This window comes from Cyprinodon variegatus, unplaced genomic scaffold (assembly GCF_000732505.1).
Source record: "Cyprinodon variegatus isolate N-32 unplaced genomic scaffold, C_variegatus-1.0 Scaffold238, whole genome shotgun sequence".
NCBI lineage: Eukaryota > Metazoa > Chordata > Actinopteri > Cyprinodontiformes > Cyprinodontidae > Cyprinodon > Cyprinodon variegatus.
The window spans coordinates 887,723-907,872 of record NW_015150691.1 but is presented as its reverse complement, the minus strand read 5'-3'; the positions used below and the strand labels follow the sequence as shown (position 1 = coordinate 907,872).

At 38.3% G+C, this 20,150-nt stretch overlaps 1 protein-coding gene across 1 annotated transcript in view; it reads right to left on the bottom strand.

Moving 5' to 3' along the window:
- Window positions 1-5,834: 5,834 nt before the first annotated feature.
- LOC107089088 (centrosomal protein of 170 kDa-like) overlaps window positions 5,835-20,150 on the bottom strand; it is an 18,316-nt gene continuing 4,000 nt past the window's right edge. The window contains exons 2-17 of the mRNA XM_015381647.1: window positions 19,580-19,658; window positions 19,323-19,381; window positions 18,420-18,582; window positions 17,105-17,242; window positions 16,520-16,975; window positions 16,066-16,430; window positions 15,868-15,987; window positions 15,644-15,776; window positions 13,179-14,606; window positions 11,710-11,953; window positions 11,337-11,445; window positions 11,003-11,164; window positions 10,226-10,314; window positions 9,778-9,871; window positions 8,682-8,733; window positions 5,835-8,529 (exon numbers count right to left, since the gene is read on the bottom strand). Coding sequence (XP_015237133.1) covers window positions 8,291-8,529; window positions 8,682-8,733; window positions 9,778-9,871; window positions 10,226-10,314; window positions 11,003-11,164; window positions 11,337-11,445; window positions 11,710-11,953; window positions 13,179-14,606; window positions 15,644-15,776; window positions 15,868-15,987; window positions 16,066-16,430; window positions 16,520-16,975; window positions 17,105-17,242; window positions 18,420-18,582; window positions 19,323-19,381; window positions 19,580-19,658 — 3,930 coding nt within the window. The 3' untranslated portion in view covers window positions 5,835-8,290. The remainder of the gene's footprint in view (window positions 8,530-8,681; window positions 8,734-9,777; window positions 9,872-10,225; window positions 10,315-11,002; window positions 11,165-11,336; window positions 11,446-11,709; window positions 11,954-13,178; window positions 14,607-15,643; window positions 15,777-15,867; window positions 15,988-16,065; window positions 16,431-16,519; window positions 16,976-17,104; window positions 17,243-18,419; window positions 18,583-19,322; window positions 19,382-19,579; window positions 19,659-20,150) is intronic.

Below are 20,150 nucleotides of genomic sequence, written 5' to 3'. Positions count from 1 at the left end.
GCCCACTCCGATTCAGTATTCAATAAATGCTCTGAGAGATCTGTTTGTCCACCTTGAATACTAGATCCTTCAGTTCTGAGCCTGGCACAAAGCGTTTCCCCCTCTGTTGTTTAGTCAAAACTTCTTATCCCTGTTCTGATTTTTCTTAGTCTTGTCCTTGTATTATTTTCAGGGACGTCCAGATCAAGTTTTTTTTTTTTTTTTTTTTGCCTTCAATAACAAATCTCAGGGATTTATGGGTAATCAGAGATATTTTTGACATCAGTGCCATAAATATGATTTAAACGGCACAGCATTTATATAACTGGCCATAAATCTGAAAACCAAGACCAAAGTAGAATATTTTTTCACTGTGTTGAATATATTGGCATATATAAATGTTTTTCTTCAAATCCTCTGTTTACTTTACTGTGTAAAAAGTTTCAGATCTAAACAAAGCAACTCCTGCATTCCAGGCATATAAACTCAGAAACATCATAGGGTTTAAAATGAGAAGGGAAATTCACTTGTAGGATGATGATATTTTATGTCCCCATTTTCATTTTACCTCTCTCTATGAAACACTTTAGGCATATTACCTGTGGCTGCAGAAAACCCTTGAATCATAGGATGAGAAGAAGAGCTTGAGCCAAAGTAATGTTTTCATTTCGGGATATTGAGGGATTGTCGCACACTATAGTCAACACAGCACCCGGTTCAATTATGAGCAAGTAGTGAAATTAAGTTCACTCACCCAGTATAACACAACAGGCAAGAGCGAAATTAACAAATCCATTATTTGAGAGGGTGTGTTGATGTAGGCATGTTTCACTGTCACATATAAAGGGCATGCTTGCTGGCTTGGATGAGAATTAATCAGAAACAGGGTAACCTTGCTGGATGTGATATTTTCTATTGACTGTTTCATATAATAATTGTTTTGAATCTGTGCAGTGTTTGTCTTTGTCATAATTAGTTTTTCAATAAGTTTTTAAAAATCAATGGATTTTGGAATGAAATAAAATTATCACAGCAGATTTAGAAGTGGTGTGGAGTTTGCTTGGAGTATGTCTTACATAGATACTTTATGTGAGGTTAGCTTGCATTGGCCCTCAATTATTAGTTTTCCTGCATAATCAAGCAGACTTGTCTGTTGTATGTAATGCATGTAAATGTATCAATCAAATGAAAAGTAGAAACAGAAACAAATTTCAGATACATTATGGATAGTTTCCTACCAGTACATTTTCTAAGAAGGACTTATTTGTTCCACCACTTGTTTCAGCCTCTCAGTAGCATCTGTTACTGCTCATAAAAAAGTTGCTTATTAAGCGCAGTATAATAATGGCAGCAAATAAATCCAAAATGCAAATCTTGCTCATCAGAAATTATAACCATCTATCTCACTATCTATCACCACAAATGTATGTTGCTTCAATCTCTCCTATCTCTTTCTGTTTTTTGTATTTTTTGGAAAATGTTTTGTCTGCAATACTTCATACTAGAAGCTGGACATCATTTGTCTTATTAATCTGTAACTCCTTCCTAACCACCTGGATTTTAACTTTATTGCAAAGCATTGTGTTTTCTTCTCCCCCAGTTTTTCCCTGTAATTGCACCATTAATAAGAAGACAAACTAGAATATTTAGAAGCAAATGTAAGGTGTAGCATCATTAATCTAGATTAAGTGGGAGGATGTAGAAGTTCTAAATCATCAGTGATTCCTTACATTTCACTGACTACAACACAAAGCACCTCTACATTTTGCAACAAGATCACTGTTTATATTTTGATTCATGTTTATTATTGTTTTAGCTAATGTGACATCATATTAATATATTAGCTTATGATTTAAATTCAGAAAGAGCTACAAGAGTAGAAATTCTTACCGCAGTTGGAAGTTATTATTTCTGGGACACAAGTAGTGAAGAAATGGGTAGTAGAGGGAAACTGAGTTTGCAAAAAAGAAAAGTTCTTGTTTTATTTCCCACGCTGATGAACATTTGATGAGGCGCTGGGTTGTTCCAAAATCTGTATAAAGCTGCTTCCAGCTAGAGAAAAAAATCCTGACATGGCTTTCAAGGACTCAGGAACAGAAATCTGGAGACACACGATAAGCTGTGTGTCCAGGCATACAAAGGAACGGGATGGTTAGAGGCGAAACATCAGAGACCAAAGAGGTGTTCTGGGATGAGAAAAAGGCTATAAGGAACACAATAAAGGTACTCTTTAGCTTAGATCTAAGACCTGCTGACAGTTTACCACCTGTGTTATTTGAAACCCATAGTGAATTAAACTTTTTTTTTTTTTATTTCATATTAATTTCCTATTGAGATCCAAATGCAAGGCTTACAAAACCACAGCTTTTTAAAGACCTTTGATGAGGTCATATATGCATTCTTTCGACAGCTTTGCACTTTACTCATTAAGATAATAGACTTGTTTTACATTAAGAAACAAAAAAACAACCAGACATCAAGCACTTCCATCTTAGTTTTATCCAACCACACAACTTGCCTCAGAACATTTTTGTCATGAAGTGAATTTAAAAAGTGTAATCTGACTTTTTATAGTGATCTTTGAGTAATGTCTTCTTCCTTCCTGAGTTGCATTTTGTTTTAGGTTGATTCATGACTCATATCACTGTGGATAAAGACACTGTCATACCACCTTTCACCAGCATCTTTGAAGCCTCTTTGCTTTCCTTGTGGTGTTGATAAACATGTATCGATGGGGGGAAAAAAGTGTCTCTGGGACACAGGGCCTTTCTCTTTTCTGGGCCATCAAGTGCCCTTTCTGTTAATATAAAAACATGTATCAGTAATATTATTCTCCATGGTATTTTGTAAGATAAATAACATAAGAACACCCGCCAGTAAGAAAAAAAACAAATGTAACAGTAAAACAGATGCGGCAAAACAAAGAAGCATAGTAAAACAGTTCCTTAAGACATCCCAACTGCTCCTTATGCATGAATATGGATGCCTGCTGTTTCTTACGGTCTGAATTTAATCACATTTATTAGCTTATTTAGATTTTTAAATGAATCCCTGGCGCAGGCATCCCCAATACTAAAAATAATAAAATTCCCTGGAAAAGTGAAAAGGTAGGGTAAACTATAGCTCTTATAAAATGTATGTAATGACTGAGGGAGTAACGTATTAAAAACATGGTTTATGTTTTGGTAAAAAAATAAATTCTTCTTCAGTTGCCTATTCTATATTCTGTGATGTGATTAGCTTTAATATTTAATGAAACTAGGAATTACACATCCAAAATCAGCACTGCAAAAAGCCTGAGTTGACCTCATGTTTCTGTTTTTTAGATTTTAAATTTTTTTTTCAATACTTAAAAAACAGTAGTATATTAAAATACTGACACACCAGGAATGTGCAAAGATGTGAAAAAGCATTTCAAATAATTACATTGTTACTGCAATGAAAGTATGGAGCTAACGTAGGGCCATTCAAAGGAAAGAGAATGAAATTGAAATATTATGTTTAATCCCCCTCTGGTAGCTGTACAATTTCTCTTTCCGCTTGATCTAACGGCTGCTTTTGAAACAGTGAACCATCATATTCTAAAAAGTCATCTGAATCAATTAGTAGGGATCCACCACACTGCTCTTCATTGGTTCAGCTCACATCTGACCGACCGAATTTCTATGTCAAAATTGGCAACGGCGAATCGTCAAGTGCTTCTTTATCGTTCGGAGTCCCACAAGGCTCAATTTTAGGGCCCCTGCTCTTGTCTCTGTATCTGCTGCCACTCAGTTTCATACTGAGAAGACATGGGCTTTATTTCCAATTTTATTTTGATGACTTCAAAATCTATTTGCCCCTAAAGCAGGGAGATGGTTTTTCAGTGAAGTCTCTATTGAATTGTTTTGATAACCTTAAAGCCTGGCTGGCCCTGAACTTTTAAAATTTTAACGAGAATAAAACTGAGCTTATAGTGTTTTGACCCAATCTCCCTTGTGACTCCACTACTATAGACCTAGGTCCCCTTACACCATATTCTAAATTGACTGCCACAAACTTGGGTCTTAAGGTGGAGAGTCATTTTAAAATAGAAAAGCAAATTAGAGCGGTTTTCAGATATTGCTTTTATCAGTTAAAGGTGCAGTAGGAGATCTTTTCTGACACATTTTTTATCATGTGGCTTCAAGATCTCCTCACAGCCGCTTAGCAAGCAGTGAAATAGAAGGTCTGGAAGTGAAAATAAATTAAATACTACAGTGAGAAATCAATGAATAACCTAAACCGATCACACAAGACCGTCCGTTGTACACGATTGGTTCCATGACATGTCAATCATGGTCGTCTGCTAGTCCCTCCTCCCTGTGCGCGTACCCTGACACATGAATGAATCGACCCCGCATTGCTCATGCAGGGCACCATAGCTGGAAGTTAGCCACTGTTATGCAACGTTCACACCTATGGTGACCAAATTTCAGTTTCTGAAAAGGAGGAGCTACTGTCACCGGATCAGTTTCGGTCACTCTGTTCACAGCCCCGACCAGCCCAGGAGCTCACGGCTCGGTTCTGCTGCACTGTAGTTGACCAAAATCCCATACAATTTTCACACCTAAAGCAGCAAGAGCAGCAAAAACACGCGTGTTGCTTAATTTTTTATGCTTGTAAAAGTTTAGTCCTGATTCGCGGTTGAAGCAGCTTTGCTGCTATGGCTGCGGGGCCGGAAAAAAATAGGTCTGATGCGCGTTGGGCGGAGCTACCCTATCCTTTCTTTACCTGTAACAATGGCAGCTATATTCGCTGTGATCAGTGGGTAAAAAGTTGTTTGAATCTATTTTTAAGTGAGAAAGTCCACCTGAAAACATCCTCAGTGCAGTCAGTTCATCAACATTACCATCTTCCCTTCAAATATTATTTCTGTCGCAGCTGCTCAGAACGCTGTACACTGGCAGTGTGCTATCACTAATAGGAATCCCGTTTAACAACAGCCTATGGCCCAGTCGCCTCCTCACGGTTTGCCGCGGAGGCTGGAAGGCATTTTTCATGTATGTACGGTAATCGAAAGGCACCATGATAATAAAAGCAAACATTTTTGCAGGCAGATTTCGGCATTTTAAGTGAATTTAGGAGTTAATAAACTGTTTCAGAGGAATGATAATAGCACTCTGCATCGCTGCATCAGCGCTGCAGACAGCATGCACAATCATGGGTTTTGTATCTTTATGGTCTGCAGGGAGAGGCATAGTTGTGTATGTTCAAAAAATAGCTTGCAGGAATTGTTTTTCCAAGATCTCCTACAGCACCTTTAAGACAATTGGCAAAGCTAAACCTTTTCTTTAAAGGATACCCTTTGAAACAGTTATCCATGCTTTTATTTAATCTCGATTGAAATAACATTCCACTTGGGACTATTGCTGCTGCAACCTCTTGGTTTAGAGGGAAAATGTTTGTCCCGGAGGTGGAGAATTAGGTCAACATTGGGACAAGAAAACACCTAGTTAATAGCGCTCATGAGTTGCCCAAGCATTGGCTATGAGGGTGGCCACGGCCACCGCCCCTGGTGGCCTCCTCTTTGTTTTCTCCCCAGTCAGAGGTTTCATTATACCAAGTGTGAGAACGCACCAGGAGTTCTGACCATAGCCATCAGTTGCTGTCACTATGCAGATTAAGTGCTACTTTAAAACAGCCACTTTGACTCCACCTTGAATAGAAATGATTGTGCTCTCCCTTACTTCATAATCGCCATTTTTTTGTAAAGTTGTTAATATTTGCATATTAGTTCAAAATCAAAAATTTCTAAAATGTAGATTAACATATAAAAGAATTAATTGAAACATCTATACCGTTTGAGAAAAAAAGTACTCAAAAAGTAGCTCAAGATGATCATGCATTTTATTGTAAATGAGACAAACAAGACATTTATTGTAAGGTCAACATTTAAGCAAACAACATGAAAAAAAAGACATACAAACATCTAAAAAAGAAATATCTTCAAACAAATTAGCAGAATTATAGAGGAAGTGTGCTGAGCACACCGTTATTCCTCTCTAATAAAGTCATTTTGGCTAAAGTTTTTTACAGCAGTTCTTATCAGGGTACATTCAAGTGTAAACATTGGTATCAGGCAAGACATAACAGCTTGGTTGCATTATTAGTAGTAAAATGCAGGACTCAGAGGTAGTCCCTGTTGGTTCCAACACAATATTGTGTCTGCAGTCAGTCTGTGAGAACTTTCATGTCCTGATAGCTGGTTTTTAACCCTGCTTTTGGTAAACATCATAAACATGATAAGTGTGTGTCATTTAGGAACATTATGCCTTGGTCCCGCAAAGATTAATACAAATGTACAAGTAAATCAGTACTTATAGTGTGCAAGGACACAAAGTCCACTTCCTTCTCTCCTCTGTCTTTGTTCTCTCTTAAATGATTGTTTTGTCTAGGGCACTTGTGACAAAAGTTTGCAAGAGAAAAATTGACTACTTGAGCTACATTTCACTTTATAGTTTCTAATAACAACCAAGTTCTGTTCAAAAGTACACTTCACTTTAAGGACTTCAACACAAAGAATGGATAGAGATTTAAACTTTAGATATCTTGCATTGCCAGTTTATTTCCTTTCAGGATATTGTTTTGGAGATTTGTGATTGGAAATTGACAAAAAAAAAAACTAATAAACAGGAAAAAAGGGAAACAGGCTTAATATTTATTTAAATAAGCTCTATGGCAGAAAGGAAGGACACTTATTTTACACCATTTCCTTTTGGTTTCTATTATGATAAAATTTATCCTCTTTTAAGGGCAAATATCTTCACGTTTTGGAGCTGTAAAATATAGAAAAACATGGAGGGCATAAAACATAAAATAAAAAAAACATCCAAATAATTTCTTTTATTTTAATTGGATTGTTTTTGACAGCAAAAAAGGTCATTTAAAACAGCAAGGGAATATTGCATGTGGATGATAACCTGTAATCTGGATGCTAATTTCTTGATATAATTTAATTTAACATTGGGGAATAAACTGTTTATTGATGTAAACAACCTTTCTAATGGAAATACATGTTACCACCTACACCACTGAAGCTCCTTTTGAGCATTACATGTATCAGATATAAAAGTTATGACTTTTACAGCATTTTTCTCAACATCTACTATTGGCTGCAGATCACATTAAATAATAACAGTTGTTGGGGCTGTTTTCAGTGACTTATCTGTTTTTTCACATTTTCTTGCCTTTGATTGCAAATGAAATACATTTATGAAGTTAGATGTTTTCTTTTGTACCTAAGCAAAGAGAAGGGCTTTTGACTGCAAGTGCTATCTGATAACTTCTAAGTATTTCAAGTTTTATTCAATTTAGTTGGAGCATAATTAATTGATCACAAAGGAAAGTTAAATCAATCTCTTTGGTAAAAACAGAATTCTAAGTAAAGCATAAACTGATTGATTAAATAAAAAAAAAGCACACAATAGAAAGTGGTTTATTGTTGTAAGATAGTTTATGGGAGAACCAGCACCTTTGTTAGAATAAGGATATGCTTAGAAATCCAGTTGCTTAAGCAGCCCTGAATGCTACCATAACTAAATTATTTTAAATCAAAACGTTTTTTCCAGCATGTCATTCGGCACTTTGGCTCGCAACACTTTTTTTAATTTCCTCTGCAGATTGCTTGCATGTTAGGTGTAGAGATCCCAAATTAAATTCATTAGAATCCAGATCTTTATAATAGGTCTTTACTTTAGATCAAGATATTAGGAACACAAATTTTGTCTTGGATGGAAATGGTGTTATGCACTGATTCGCAAGGTTGACAACTGAATCATTAATGTCAAAAAAATGCTAGCTATTATCGCATTTTTCTTATGCTTTTCTTTATATTATTACTTTTGTTTTGGTCATGACTGAATTGAAAAGGAAAAGCTATAAAATGGATGTTAAATGCCCTTTAAATAAGAATTTTCTCTCTGCTTTACTTTGTTTGTTTATAGACTTATATGCCTTTAACAGGGATTTGAGAGTAAAAAACCTTTAAACCGCATCAATAGTTTTGATTTTTGTCTTGAAGAATATCTCATAAAAAAATTGGCTGCAACAGAAAAACATGGTTTTTCCTCCTCTTAACAATATTTCCTTCGGACTGTCTGAAGACCGCAAAGGAGCTGACAACAGGGTCAACGAACTTTACTATGATAAAGTTTCATTCACCTTCCAATACTTTCCCTAAGAAAAGAAAAACTAACAAAAAAATGACTAGACCTGACACCAGTGTCCTTTCCAAGGACGTCCTGTCAGGTCTTACATTAAAAAGAATGATTGGATATTATTTTATTAAGGATCAAACACCCTTATGAGGGTTCTTTGTCTCTTCTGCATGCTTGGATGATCCACATGGCTCACCAGAAAATTCTTCAACCTTGGCTGCTGACAGTTTGCTTGATATCTGGGCTCCTGTATGTGATAATGGTGCCCCCTGCTGAGCACCAGGACTGGTCTTCGGGTCACTTACAGGACTTGTCAGACCCATGCTGGAAAGAGCGTCCAGGGTGCCATCTGGGTCCACCATCATGTCGATAACTGTTTGTTTAGAGTAGCACAAACATGCAAGAACACAATGAATTTACATTGATTACAGGACAGCAGTAACACACCCATATTAATCATAATGACCTATTGTTTTGGCTATTTCATATAGCTTTTTCATATTTCTGTTGAAAAAATGGAAATACCTGAAAGTTGCCTTTCCACTCTTTTCAGGTCTTGAATAACTGTTGAAATCTCCTGTTAAAAACATAACATAAAAAGATGAAGGCTGCCTGAGGAGTGATTAAGTCTAGCAGAACTTCATGCACTAAATAAAACAGCTCAATTAATCTTCTCTGCTCCAGAGAAGGATTTGGAGTGAAGCCCTTAACAATGAATAATACTTTATGAGCTTTGTGACTTGGTCAGACCTTTTTCTCTCAGGATCATCTGAGGACAATCTGTAAAATGTATATCCCTGTCCCCGAAAAAAAAAAGTTTTATGAGGCTAAGTTTGGAATCTGTTTACTCTCCATACTTCGTGGGAAGTCTCTTTCATATATCTGTCAGTGAGCCCCAGGGCAGCTGTGGCTACAATGTAGTTTGCCACCATCAGTGTGTGAATGGGTGAATGACTGAATGTACGGTAGTGTAAAGTGCTTTGGTCAAGACTCCTGACTTGAAAAAGCGTTATATAAGTACAGGCTATTTACCGTTTACTATAAATATTGAATTGGAATCAAATTACAATGTCTTTCAAAAGTATTTGGGTCTCTTAAGGAACCCAATGTAACAGCAAAACCCCTCTCCCCTTGACAATAAAAAAAAATCTACCAAAGTTGGCAGTGCCAGGAGCCTGCGAGGGATTTGGCAAAGAGTAGGAATGAGCTGAGGAGTTTAAATAAGGGTGTGAACAAGAAAGTGACAGTGAATTTAATATAACAAAGCACCTAAATAAAAATGAGGGAAAGGCAATAAAATGCTCACCAATGCTACCAATCAATTATTTTATGATTTCAACATTTAATTTTCCTGCATTTTATGTTCAGATGGGTTTTACTAGAGAAACATGATAACGTTAGTTTTCATTGTCCCTAGAATAAGATTCGCTTTCTATAAACTCATTATCAGACAAAAATCTCAAATAGGACAACTTCATGCAAGCAGTGGACTAATTACATTTTGTACTGTCTCCTAGGAGAGCATTTAAATATGCTGTTAGCTTTCTTGAGGAAAGCCTGCTTAAAGACCATGCTGTATAATCAAGACTAAATAATAGAAAGTGACTGAAGGAGCCATCACCTTGTTGGAGCTTTTGAGAACTAAGGAGTCATGTTCTGCCTGCAGTTTGGTCTCAATCTCGTCCCATTTCCGTTCCTTATCCTTGAAGAGGATCCTGGTTGCAGAGTAGTAATAAAAATAGATGAAAGCACATTTGAAGAAAGATGCTTAATAAAGTAATCGTTAGATGTACTGGCTGACAGTTCAAGTCATTTGTTTCTGGCAATGTCTGCAAATTGTAAAACAATAAAAGATTTGAGCTGTCACCATTATGAGCAATGTGCTTTTGTCTGACAGAGTAAAGCTCTGTGATATACTACTCAGATTGTACCAGTTGGTCAAGTTAGAACAGGAAACACAGACTAGAACATAAATATTACAAAATACTATATGTGTCAACAGAGTGCATTCAATATTTTCTCTGAAAACAAAGTGACAAGACACAGAGGAATTATGGTACGTGGCTTACCTGACTTTACAGGCAGTTTTGTCCACAGACTGCCGTATTCTGGTCGAGAGTTGAGTCACAGAAGTGAGCAGCACATTGTCAAAATACAGCTGATGGATAAAGATAAAAAAAGACCAAGTATTCTAAGTGTATTTACTCTTGTGGGGATGTTCCTGTAACTTCTTTTCATTTTAAATTAAGTTGAAACAGAATAAACACAAGGATTTTGTAAAGTAATGAATTAAACAGTACTTTGACTTGGACAATGTGATGAGCGTTCTTTTCCTAAATATTTCACAATTAGCAATTGTTTATGAAGGCGCACAGTATGTGTGAGACATATTTTTTTTCTTTGCAGGTTGAGGAAACTGAAAACCTGACCCAGTTTATGTGACCATATTGGTGATGGAATGCATAATGTGGGATTTTGTAAACTGAAATCAAACCCACTTCCATTGCTAGTTCTTTCAGGACTGCCCTATAGTGACTGTAGCTGTGTCCATCTTTAAATTAATTCTAATGTGTTTCCCTTTCACAATTGAGGGAAAGGATCGCCACACCATGATGCTCCCCCCACTATGGTCACTTATCTATTAAACGTTAGTCGATCAATCATTCGTATTCATGCATTGACAACTTGTATCCACAGTATCTATGAAAGAAGCCAACATGACTGCACCAAGTTATTGATCTTACAGAAATGTGTCCTCCTGAGCAGCACTGTTATATTTGAAAACACCTGTTTTAATGTTCAACTAATTTTGGATAATATTAGATAATGGTCTAACTTAGACTCACATCATCTCTATTCCATGTTTGCCGCCGGATAGAGCGAGCGCTCTGTTCATTTGAACTGCGTTGTCGGAGCTCCACAGCTTGCCCATCAGCTCCCAGAATCCCACTCTGCTCTGCAGAGGGACCTCCCAGATCCACATCATCATTAAATACAGACTCCTTTAGCTGAAAGAAAATCAAAAATTATTCTATGAGGTAAGTTAGAGCAGTATAAAATGGATGAGAAAAATATTTGTTTCCTTAGCAGTTCCTAAATAGTAAAGCTGGTGTTCTGAAGTTAAAGCATGCAAAAAAGGTCTGTACTGCCAATGTTTCTTATGTAATGCAACATGAATACCAGAGCTCCAGGGTCAGTAGCTGCAGGGCTGACTGAGTCAATCTCTCCAGCCACATCATGAATCTCTTGGGCCAGCATGGCTAAATCTTTAGCTAAATCCTGGCTGATCCTGATTTACAAATAAAAAGTAATGGCATCAGAAACATGAAACCTTACTAACATTAACTTTAATGTTATTTTGCTATATTTATTATCCACACTTCATTTGTAGACATACCAGTCTATCAGCATAACTGCACAAATAAAAAGCAATCAAAATACTCTATTTTTTAAAAGCAGGAAAAACATCTTTGAAGAGAGGTAACATTACTCATTCCTGCATAAAAAAATGAACTTTATATTTAATGCTTTTGAACTCTTCTTCCACACATACCTGGCTATTTCTTCACTGTGTGCTGTCCAGTCTCTCATGTAGTCATCCTGCTCCCTGGAATTTTGCTTCAAGCTGGCCAGACCTGCAGGGTTGGGTGTAGCTGGAGCTGATCCTCCTAACTGGGCCACTCTGGTTGAAGGGAACGGCCTTGTTTGCCCCAGTTTAGATGTGTGGCGATTTGAGCCATACTCATCCTCTGAGGTGGACGCATACTCTACAGGAACACGGCGCCACCGAGTTCCAGCTGAACAGAATATGCAAAGGGATTAAACGTCTAATGCTCACACATGCTTCTTAACGAAGAATATGTGAAAGTATCAACTAGGCATCGCTAGATTTGCTAGTATCAAGGTAAATCTATTTTTTAAATAATAGTAAAAAGAATAGAATAAGATTACCATCATACCATTAAGATGGGTTAACCTGTGCTGAACTATTTTTTCAGGCTGCAAAATAAAATTTAAAAAAGTACTACCCCTGCTCCACCTATTGCTGCAAACTGAAAATCAGCTGGCTAAAAGAAATGCGTTTTACTTTTCTCGTATTTAATTCAAGTAGGATTTAAAAACCCAAATGCCATGAGAAAATAAAAACACCCCCACATACCCTCCTACATTCAAAGGTGTAGCTTATACAACCTAAACATAAAGCCTGGATGTCACCAGGTTATTGGGCATGTTATATATTCAGACCACAAAAATATCTTTGTCAGTATCAGTTTGCACCTGACTTTCAAATGTACTAAATATAGATAAAAATACTGTGCCTGCAGTTACTTTGAGGATTTAGAAATATATACACTTGCATGTCCTCTACCCTTAAACTTGGATTATTTACATTTAAAACATGATCTGCATGTTTATGAAGGCACATACTGAAAAGTCAGAAAAGTGAAAAGTCTGCATACGCTGTCTGTTGAATTGCACACCAAAACAGCTTTACACCTTCTATAAGGATCTGCTCTGGGTGCAAAGAGGTTTCCACATGTATTAAAAAATGGTAAGCTTTTGAAGATTAAGACCAAGTTAAAATTAAGTAACTAGTTTATGTGGACAAACTTTAAGTTCCTATATCATATACTCTCCAGTCCACAACTCTGCTCTCACAGCAGAAACACATCAAAGGTAACAACATCATGTCACATAGTCACATGATGTGACATATTGTTGTCCAAATTGCACCTTGTTTCTTAAGATTTGAACCAATGGATCACTTTTTTTCAGCTCACCAGCATATACAGGAATGTATGAAGTGCAATGGCAACTTCAAAGAGAAGACAAGCTCCATTTTCCAGCAATATTTCTTCTTGCATAAAAATCCCAAAGAAATGTTAAAGAAACACCCAGTGTCAGTCTCAGTTTTTTTATCTTCTAAAAACCTCAAGGTTAGAAACTGAAAGCTGACGCCTAGTATCAACCATGATGTTCGTGACAAACAACACATGTTCCTGGGAAATACTCTCAACTTACATGAAGGTGTGATATGCCCATATGATGAAGTTCCTTTAGTTTTATCAGGCAGCTTGGAAGCACTATTAGCTCTGGCTCGTGGTCCGGACAGTGAGCCTACATTTGAACCTCTCAATCCTTGCCTGAGTGCATATTCGCCTGCCGTGCTTCGAGCAGCCAGTCCTCGGCTTTTTGCCACAGTTGCTTCTGAGTCGCTCTGGGCAGACGGAGACCCAACTCTAGGTCTCCTTGGCTGTGCTAGAGCCTCTATTCTAGACATTCCCCTTCTTGCAATCCCTGTCCTTGATGTGGAGCTGGCAGTGGATGCCTCAGAAGCTACTGACATCCTGTCAATATCAGCAGGTTCGGTATCTGAGGAATCTCCCAGCCGAGCTCGCCTCAAAAGGGATGTCCGAGTAGGTCTTGGCTTGGGAGCATTACTGCTTTTGCTTTGAGCAGAGGGAACTAAAGCCTGCGTAACCTTAGCCCGGCTGGACTTGGTGCTGGCCCCAATTGTTTGGGATCTATGGTTTGAGACCTTTGATTCTTGTGTGGAGATAGGCTGTGTGTCAGAGAGGACAGAGTTTGAGTTGATATCATCATCAGTGAGGTCCAGGGAAGTAGAGGGGTGACTTGGCTGTTGAGGGCCAGATGTTTTGCTCTTCCCCCTCCTTTCTTGAGGTGCTCGGCTTCCAGCAGGGCCTTTGTTAGAGGTGCATAATACTGTCCTTTCCTTCTGCTGCCCTGCTAGGATACGGCGTTTCTGAACTACTTTTCTGACACCATCGGCTTGGCTAATCGTGCTTGTTGTGTCAACATCTGATTCTGGAGACATGGAACCTTCAATAGATTGACTGGGGGGGTCGCCTTGGTCTGACACAGTGCTCTCTAGAAAAGCGGCCACAGCTTCTGAGTCTTTTTGAAGTGCAACATTATCTACGCCCCCTTCTGTACTATGATTTTTGGTACCTGTATAGGCATCAATACGTGGGATGAGTTCTATTGGTATGCTGGTGCTTGGTTTCTCCACAGTGAAGCTCTCCTGCCTCAGCAATGGTTTCCCAGTGCTATCCCTAGCCTTCTCCTCCTCTTTTTTTCTCCTCCGTGACTCCTCCAGTCTCTTCTGTCCACTGGTAATTGGACATGGAGGGAGCTTTATCAGGACACCTGACTGACTTGATTTACCACCACCACTGTCCTGTGATTTGGCTGGAGAAGATCGACTGGGGCTGCCGACACCCTCGATGCCTTGACCACTATGGATTCTTCCTCTTGACGACCTTTCCTCTGGGTTCTCTTTCTCCTGAAGCTCTGTGTCCTGCTTTTCACCCGTATCTGTGTGCAGACACCCACCGGGGGACCTTCTTCCCAAAGCAAGCTCTTCATCAGGTAGTTGGGGTAAGGTTCTTCTTTTACGTTCTTTGTGTGAAGAGGCTATGTGGCTGGATTCTGCAGACAGGACAGGATATCTTTTTATGAATGTTCAGTAGTGACATGTCCTTCACATTGAAAATTTGTCTTTAGGTATGTGTCTTACTATGCAGAAAGGTATAACATTAAAATTGGTGGAACATTTTGAGCTAATGAAATTAAATACAAAATAGGGGTTACTATGTATTTTTAGGGTGTTTGCAATTTAATTTAAACAGTAGAAAAATAGCAGTATGAACATTTTTATTTTGCTTTAAAATAGTTCAATTCAACTGGCAGGCTTTTCCTTGTGGTTTTCAAAAAGAGCAATATGTCCTTCCTTTCTTGACTTTACATATTTTAACCATGATTTTAAAAAGGAACAGAACTCTGGAAAACAGAGTCTATGAAGCAGCATTAAATTTAGTATTACCATAACCTATGACTTCTGGATATATTATAATTTTTTTAATCATCCAGTCTATTCAAAATACGACATCCAGACTTCTAATTAAATCAAGTAAGTCCTCCCACCCCACCCCAGTCTTACTCTTTTTAGAATAGCCCACAGCTGATTTCAGAGTCTGATTCACAATTCTTGTTCTCACCTAAAGGGACAACATAACCCGGCTGCAAGGCTGAAAACTGCAGGGTAGAAGGTCTTTTAGTTTGTGACTCTGAAATTGTGGAACAGCCTTACATTTAAACTTTGTTTAAATGTCATTTTAAAAAGCCGGGAAACTGTTCTGTTCCCCCAGGCTTTTATCTCTTATTTTTTCGTGTTTTTTACTGTAGATTTTTCCTGATATTCCTCTGTATCAGCGCAGAGGAATAGACTTTACTTACTTAATTTTAAAAGGTTTCTCTCAGTGATTAGGATTTTTTTTTTTTAAAGATACCTACATCATTGCTTTAAAGAGCCACTACAATAAAAATCCATTGCCAATGGAATTAGAACATTTGGTGCATTTTAGTGTTAGTAGGATGGGAAGACCATGGAAAAAACAACAAGACGTTTCAAGACACATCAAGGAAATCATGTGAGTGTTGATCAGAAGTCAACCTTTACTGTGTACCTCTGCTCTCTGAGACCATGGTGTGACTGTCCCCTCCTGACCCTTCAGGGTCTGTACGAATGTGGCTTGCAGCAAGAGTGGCCCACTGTGACACCCAGCGAGGACCACCCACCATCAAATCTTCAGACAAGAGCTAAGCCATAAAATAGATTTTACTTATCTGCTAAAAAGATGTCTAAACTTGTCTAAGTATTTAAATTATAAGTTTAGATATGCTTTTGCACCTCTGCCTCTAGACGTCCAGTCTTTTCTCTGTCTCTTGAACCAGACCTCTGGGAAGACAGTCGTTCTCTTTGGTCAGTTCCTCCCAGCCTAGAAATATGCTGGTCATCCAAACCAAACACCTGAAAGATGGAAGAAATAAAGTCATTTTTGTGATCTGATTGAGGAAAAAGGTAGAGAAAGGAACTTCTAACCTATACCTTGTCAATCAATTTCCGAGCCTCTTTCTCTTCATAGTTCCCATTCTCCAGCTCAATGACGTAAGTTCCTCTGTCACTATATTCATCTCTATGTCCATAACACTCGTCCCGGCCACTCTGGTGATGCGGTGCTGAGCCACGTCGCCTCTCCGCCAACCCACTTTGCCTTTTGGAAGTTGAAGACTTGCAACGCCGTGCAGGACTGTCCTCTTCTGCAAACAGGCCCTCTGGTACATTTGCGCGACCTTCTTTAAAGCCAGCACTGCCCCAAAGCCCCCATGAGCGCTCCTCAACTGCTGTAGCCCTGCGCTTCTCTCCATGAGCATTCTCTGAGTCACTCTGAGTGCCATCCTCATGTTTACTGCCTGGCATGTGTGCAAGAAAGAAAAGGATTGTTACCAGTCACCGTATAAAGGAAGGGATTAACAAAGCACAACATACTTTTATCATGCACCTTTAAGACTCCTAAGATGTACAGGAACATCACTCTTTGCACTCTCTCCATCATCATCTGCTGCTGTCTCTTTCAGAGCCAAAGGAAGCTCATTCTGAGCTAGCCAGTCTGCAACTTTAACCTCCGCTGCCACCATAGCTGTCTGAAGGGGACTCAGCTCCTCCCCAGGGGCCCTTTTTGGTCGGGGGCGCGTCTCTCCTCCCACCTTTGCTACTCGATCCTTGACCATCACTTTACCTGATGCCCCTGGATCAAACTCAATGGTGAATGAGGCATGACCGTGGATGGGTTCCAAGGCAGCAAGAGACGCGTTGGTTCCTTGTTCTTGTGAAGGAAGTTCACTGCTTGTTTTAGATGCTGTGGGAGCATCCTTAGTTGGGATTTCAAAGTAACTAGGTTCTTGATTAGAAGCTGATTGAGAGGAAGACTTTAGAATCTCTGTACTTTTCTTTGTGTCTGTAACAAAAATAAAGGGATTTGACAAAATGATATGAAAAACCTAGAACTTAAGGCTGTTTACTTCCTCAGTAACACTGGGTTGTATATTCACTTAACCATGTGATATTTATTCATAAATGATCATACCTATTTCTGACTTCTCTTTCTTCTTGTCAGAGGTCTTTTCTTCAGGTTTTCCAGAATGTTGATTATCGGTGGCTCCATCTCCCCACCAAGCAGGCTGCCCGTAAAGGGGAGTGCCTCTGTGTAAAACTGCTGTGTCTCCTGATAAAATCAGTTCAATGGTTAAGATTGCTGAATGGAAAATATATTCATTAAAGCATAGATGCAGGTAATGCTGAGAGAAATTTCATGAGAAATTGATTTAGATTGCACAGTTTCCAAACTGGAAAATATTAAGAGAGGCACCAAGAAATTACCTGGTGCCTTGAGTCAACCAATTTTTAGCTTGAGCGGCCTTCACTCGGGACCGTTCAGATGGAAACGTTTTCTTCAAAACAGTGATTGCAGTGAGTTAAACTGCTTCCAAGCTGTAGTAAAACCAACAACCTTTGCACGGACATGTTTGCAGCAGGTGCCAAGGTTGTCAAGTGATTTAAAACTAAACAGTTTTTACTATGAAGGCAAGTTAGCTCTATACTGAGGCTGCTATAACAGTTTGACCTTGGAGGGTGATGGTCCTTCAACTCCATAAACCATATATATATATATATATATTTTATACTTTTGTTAGAAACAGGCCAGTTTATATTTATATTTTGTATGTTTGTTTTTATATATATTTATATTATGTACATTTTATATGTATATTTTGGTAAGGAAGTGTTGGGTTTCTCAGGTTAATTCCAGAAATAGATACAAGAAGTTACTTGCCTATATCTGATGTTAGATCACCAATAAAACCTTTTTATATGTTTTTTCTGGATTCTAGTGGCATTTATTTATTTATTTTATAAGTAGTTTGTAACCTGATATTAAATCTCATAGGGAGATAAGAATATGTTACCCAAAACACCCGAATTGTTAGATCACAGCATAACAGGAATGGCGAACAAGGACAACTACTAGTTCAGATTGCTTGAAATAATATTGGGACTGATTCAGCATGCAAACGGAAGAGTGACTGAACGTGTGATTAGATAATGTTGCAGATGTTGCCAACTTGAAGTTATTTTTTAATAGTAGGAGTTTAAAATCTGTTTAAAAACAACCCCAAGGTAACCGATGTAGGTGTTTGAAATCTTATGCGCAGCTCCTCTTCTATTAGACAGGAAAATAATAGGGCTACTGGTGATTATGTCAGCATAGGCTGACATGACAAGCAATCTAAAAATGTTTCTTTTAACAATCATTTATTGCATCGATAAATAACCAAAATAATACCCCAAAACAGTGTGTTTTGTGTTGGTCCTTGCATTGTTCAGTTCATGTTCAGGCTCACCTATTGACTTATCCTCTGACCTGCTGGACTCTGGTGGTTTGGCGGTGGCCCCATCCGAACCTGATGCCTCTGCTGCGTCTAAAGGCTTCACCCCACATTTGGGTGATTCTGGCTCAGCAGGTTTCCTCTGGATCATCTGAAGTTGGCTACTCAGTTTCTCATGCTGTTGTTTGCATTTATAGAGAGACGATTATCAAAATTATCAAAATATTACCAAACAAACGTTACCCTCAACATCCCCCTTTTGGAAGCATAGACCAGTATGAGATATTGTAGGCTAACAAAGAACCCAACAACTCCCCATTCCTAAGGGCCAGACCCGTTCATCCGGTTCAGTTTGCATGTTTTCTAAGCCAAAACAAGGCTTTGTTTTTATCCACTCTATAAAGCCACAAACTCAACGCTAATTCTGACATTTTTAGTTGAAAAAGCTTCCTGGATGGGAAGCGAAATGTTTTTAAACTTGGAAAGAAAGTCTAGAGGATTGTTTTTTTCACTTTTTTTTCACTGTGTGAATTACTGTGACCTGGATGACTGGGAATCTTCACTAGCACATTACCAAACAAAGAAATACGCTGAACTCTGACATTTTTCCTTTACATACACTATTCCTTTGTGCATGTCATTGAATTCTTATTAACTATTAAAGCTGGAGTTCTGCAAGTTCTTAAAAAAAAAACTCCTTTGCAAAAACCTGGAAAGCTTGACATGATGAAACAGCGCTTTCCTCAGCTATGAAGTTTTAAACTGGTTCAGCAGAACTCTTTGATTACTCTAACAACAACATCATGAGAAAAAGTACAAGGCTGTCCTGTTTTAATCAGGCAGATCATCTCAGCCTGCAAACATGTTACCTCAAAGCTTTTTTTAATGTCTTTATCACAGCATAGCAGGTTTTCTAACCTTGAGGGCCTCCTCAGGAATACGTAGCTCTCCTTGAACCACGGTGAAAAGGTTGGTATGTGAGGCAGGTCAAGGAAAACGAGGTCTGTTGGTCACCCAGAAACATGCACTGCTAGCCTTATGTATAATGCAGCAGGCAGAATACAATGAATGCTCACATCTATTCACAAATAGATAAGGTTACACAGCTGACAGTGTCCTCTGTGGGTGAGAGTCATCTTATTGGGGTTGTTTTGCACAGAACTTTCAAAGGATATCGTATCCAAATCTAAGTTTGTCATCAGTTTTTAGCGTGACATAAACTTGCTCTTGTATCCTGACGTCATTGACAAAAGTCTGAAAAAAATGTAGAGATATTGTATATATAAGGTTATTAGTGGCATAAATGAGCATGAAGATCAACAAGGTATCTTTTCATAAACAGTTATTTTTCACAATGTGAGACCACCCAGTACCAACAAAAACGCTAAAGGTATGTATGCTGGATCCATTGGTAGTGATGTAACACTGCCAGAGAAACATCTCTAAACAGCAAAAAAAACAAAAGCAATGGCAGATCTATCTATCTATCTATCTATCTATCTATCTATCTATCTATCTATCTATCTATCTATCTATCTATCTATCTATCTATCTATCTTTCTTCTGATAGTGCAGTCAGTTGGGGCAGCCTAAGTAGGCAGGCTAACTGGAAGACTGTGGTCAGTTTGCCAATCCAATGCAGAGTAATGTTAACCAACACAAACCAACAATGCTGAAAATTTTCCACAGTGTTTTCTCATTCAGATAATTAGATAAAGAATGAGGGAGGATTCTAGTGTATGGTTT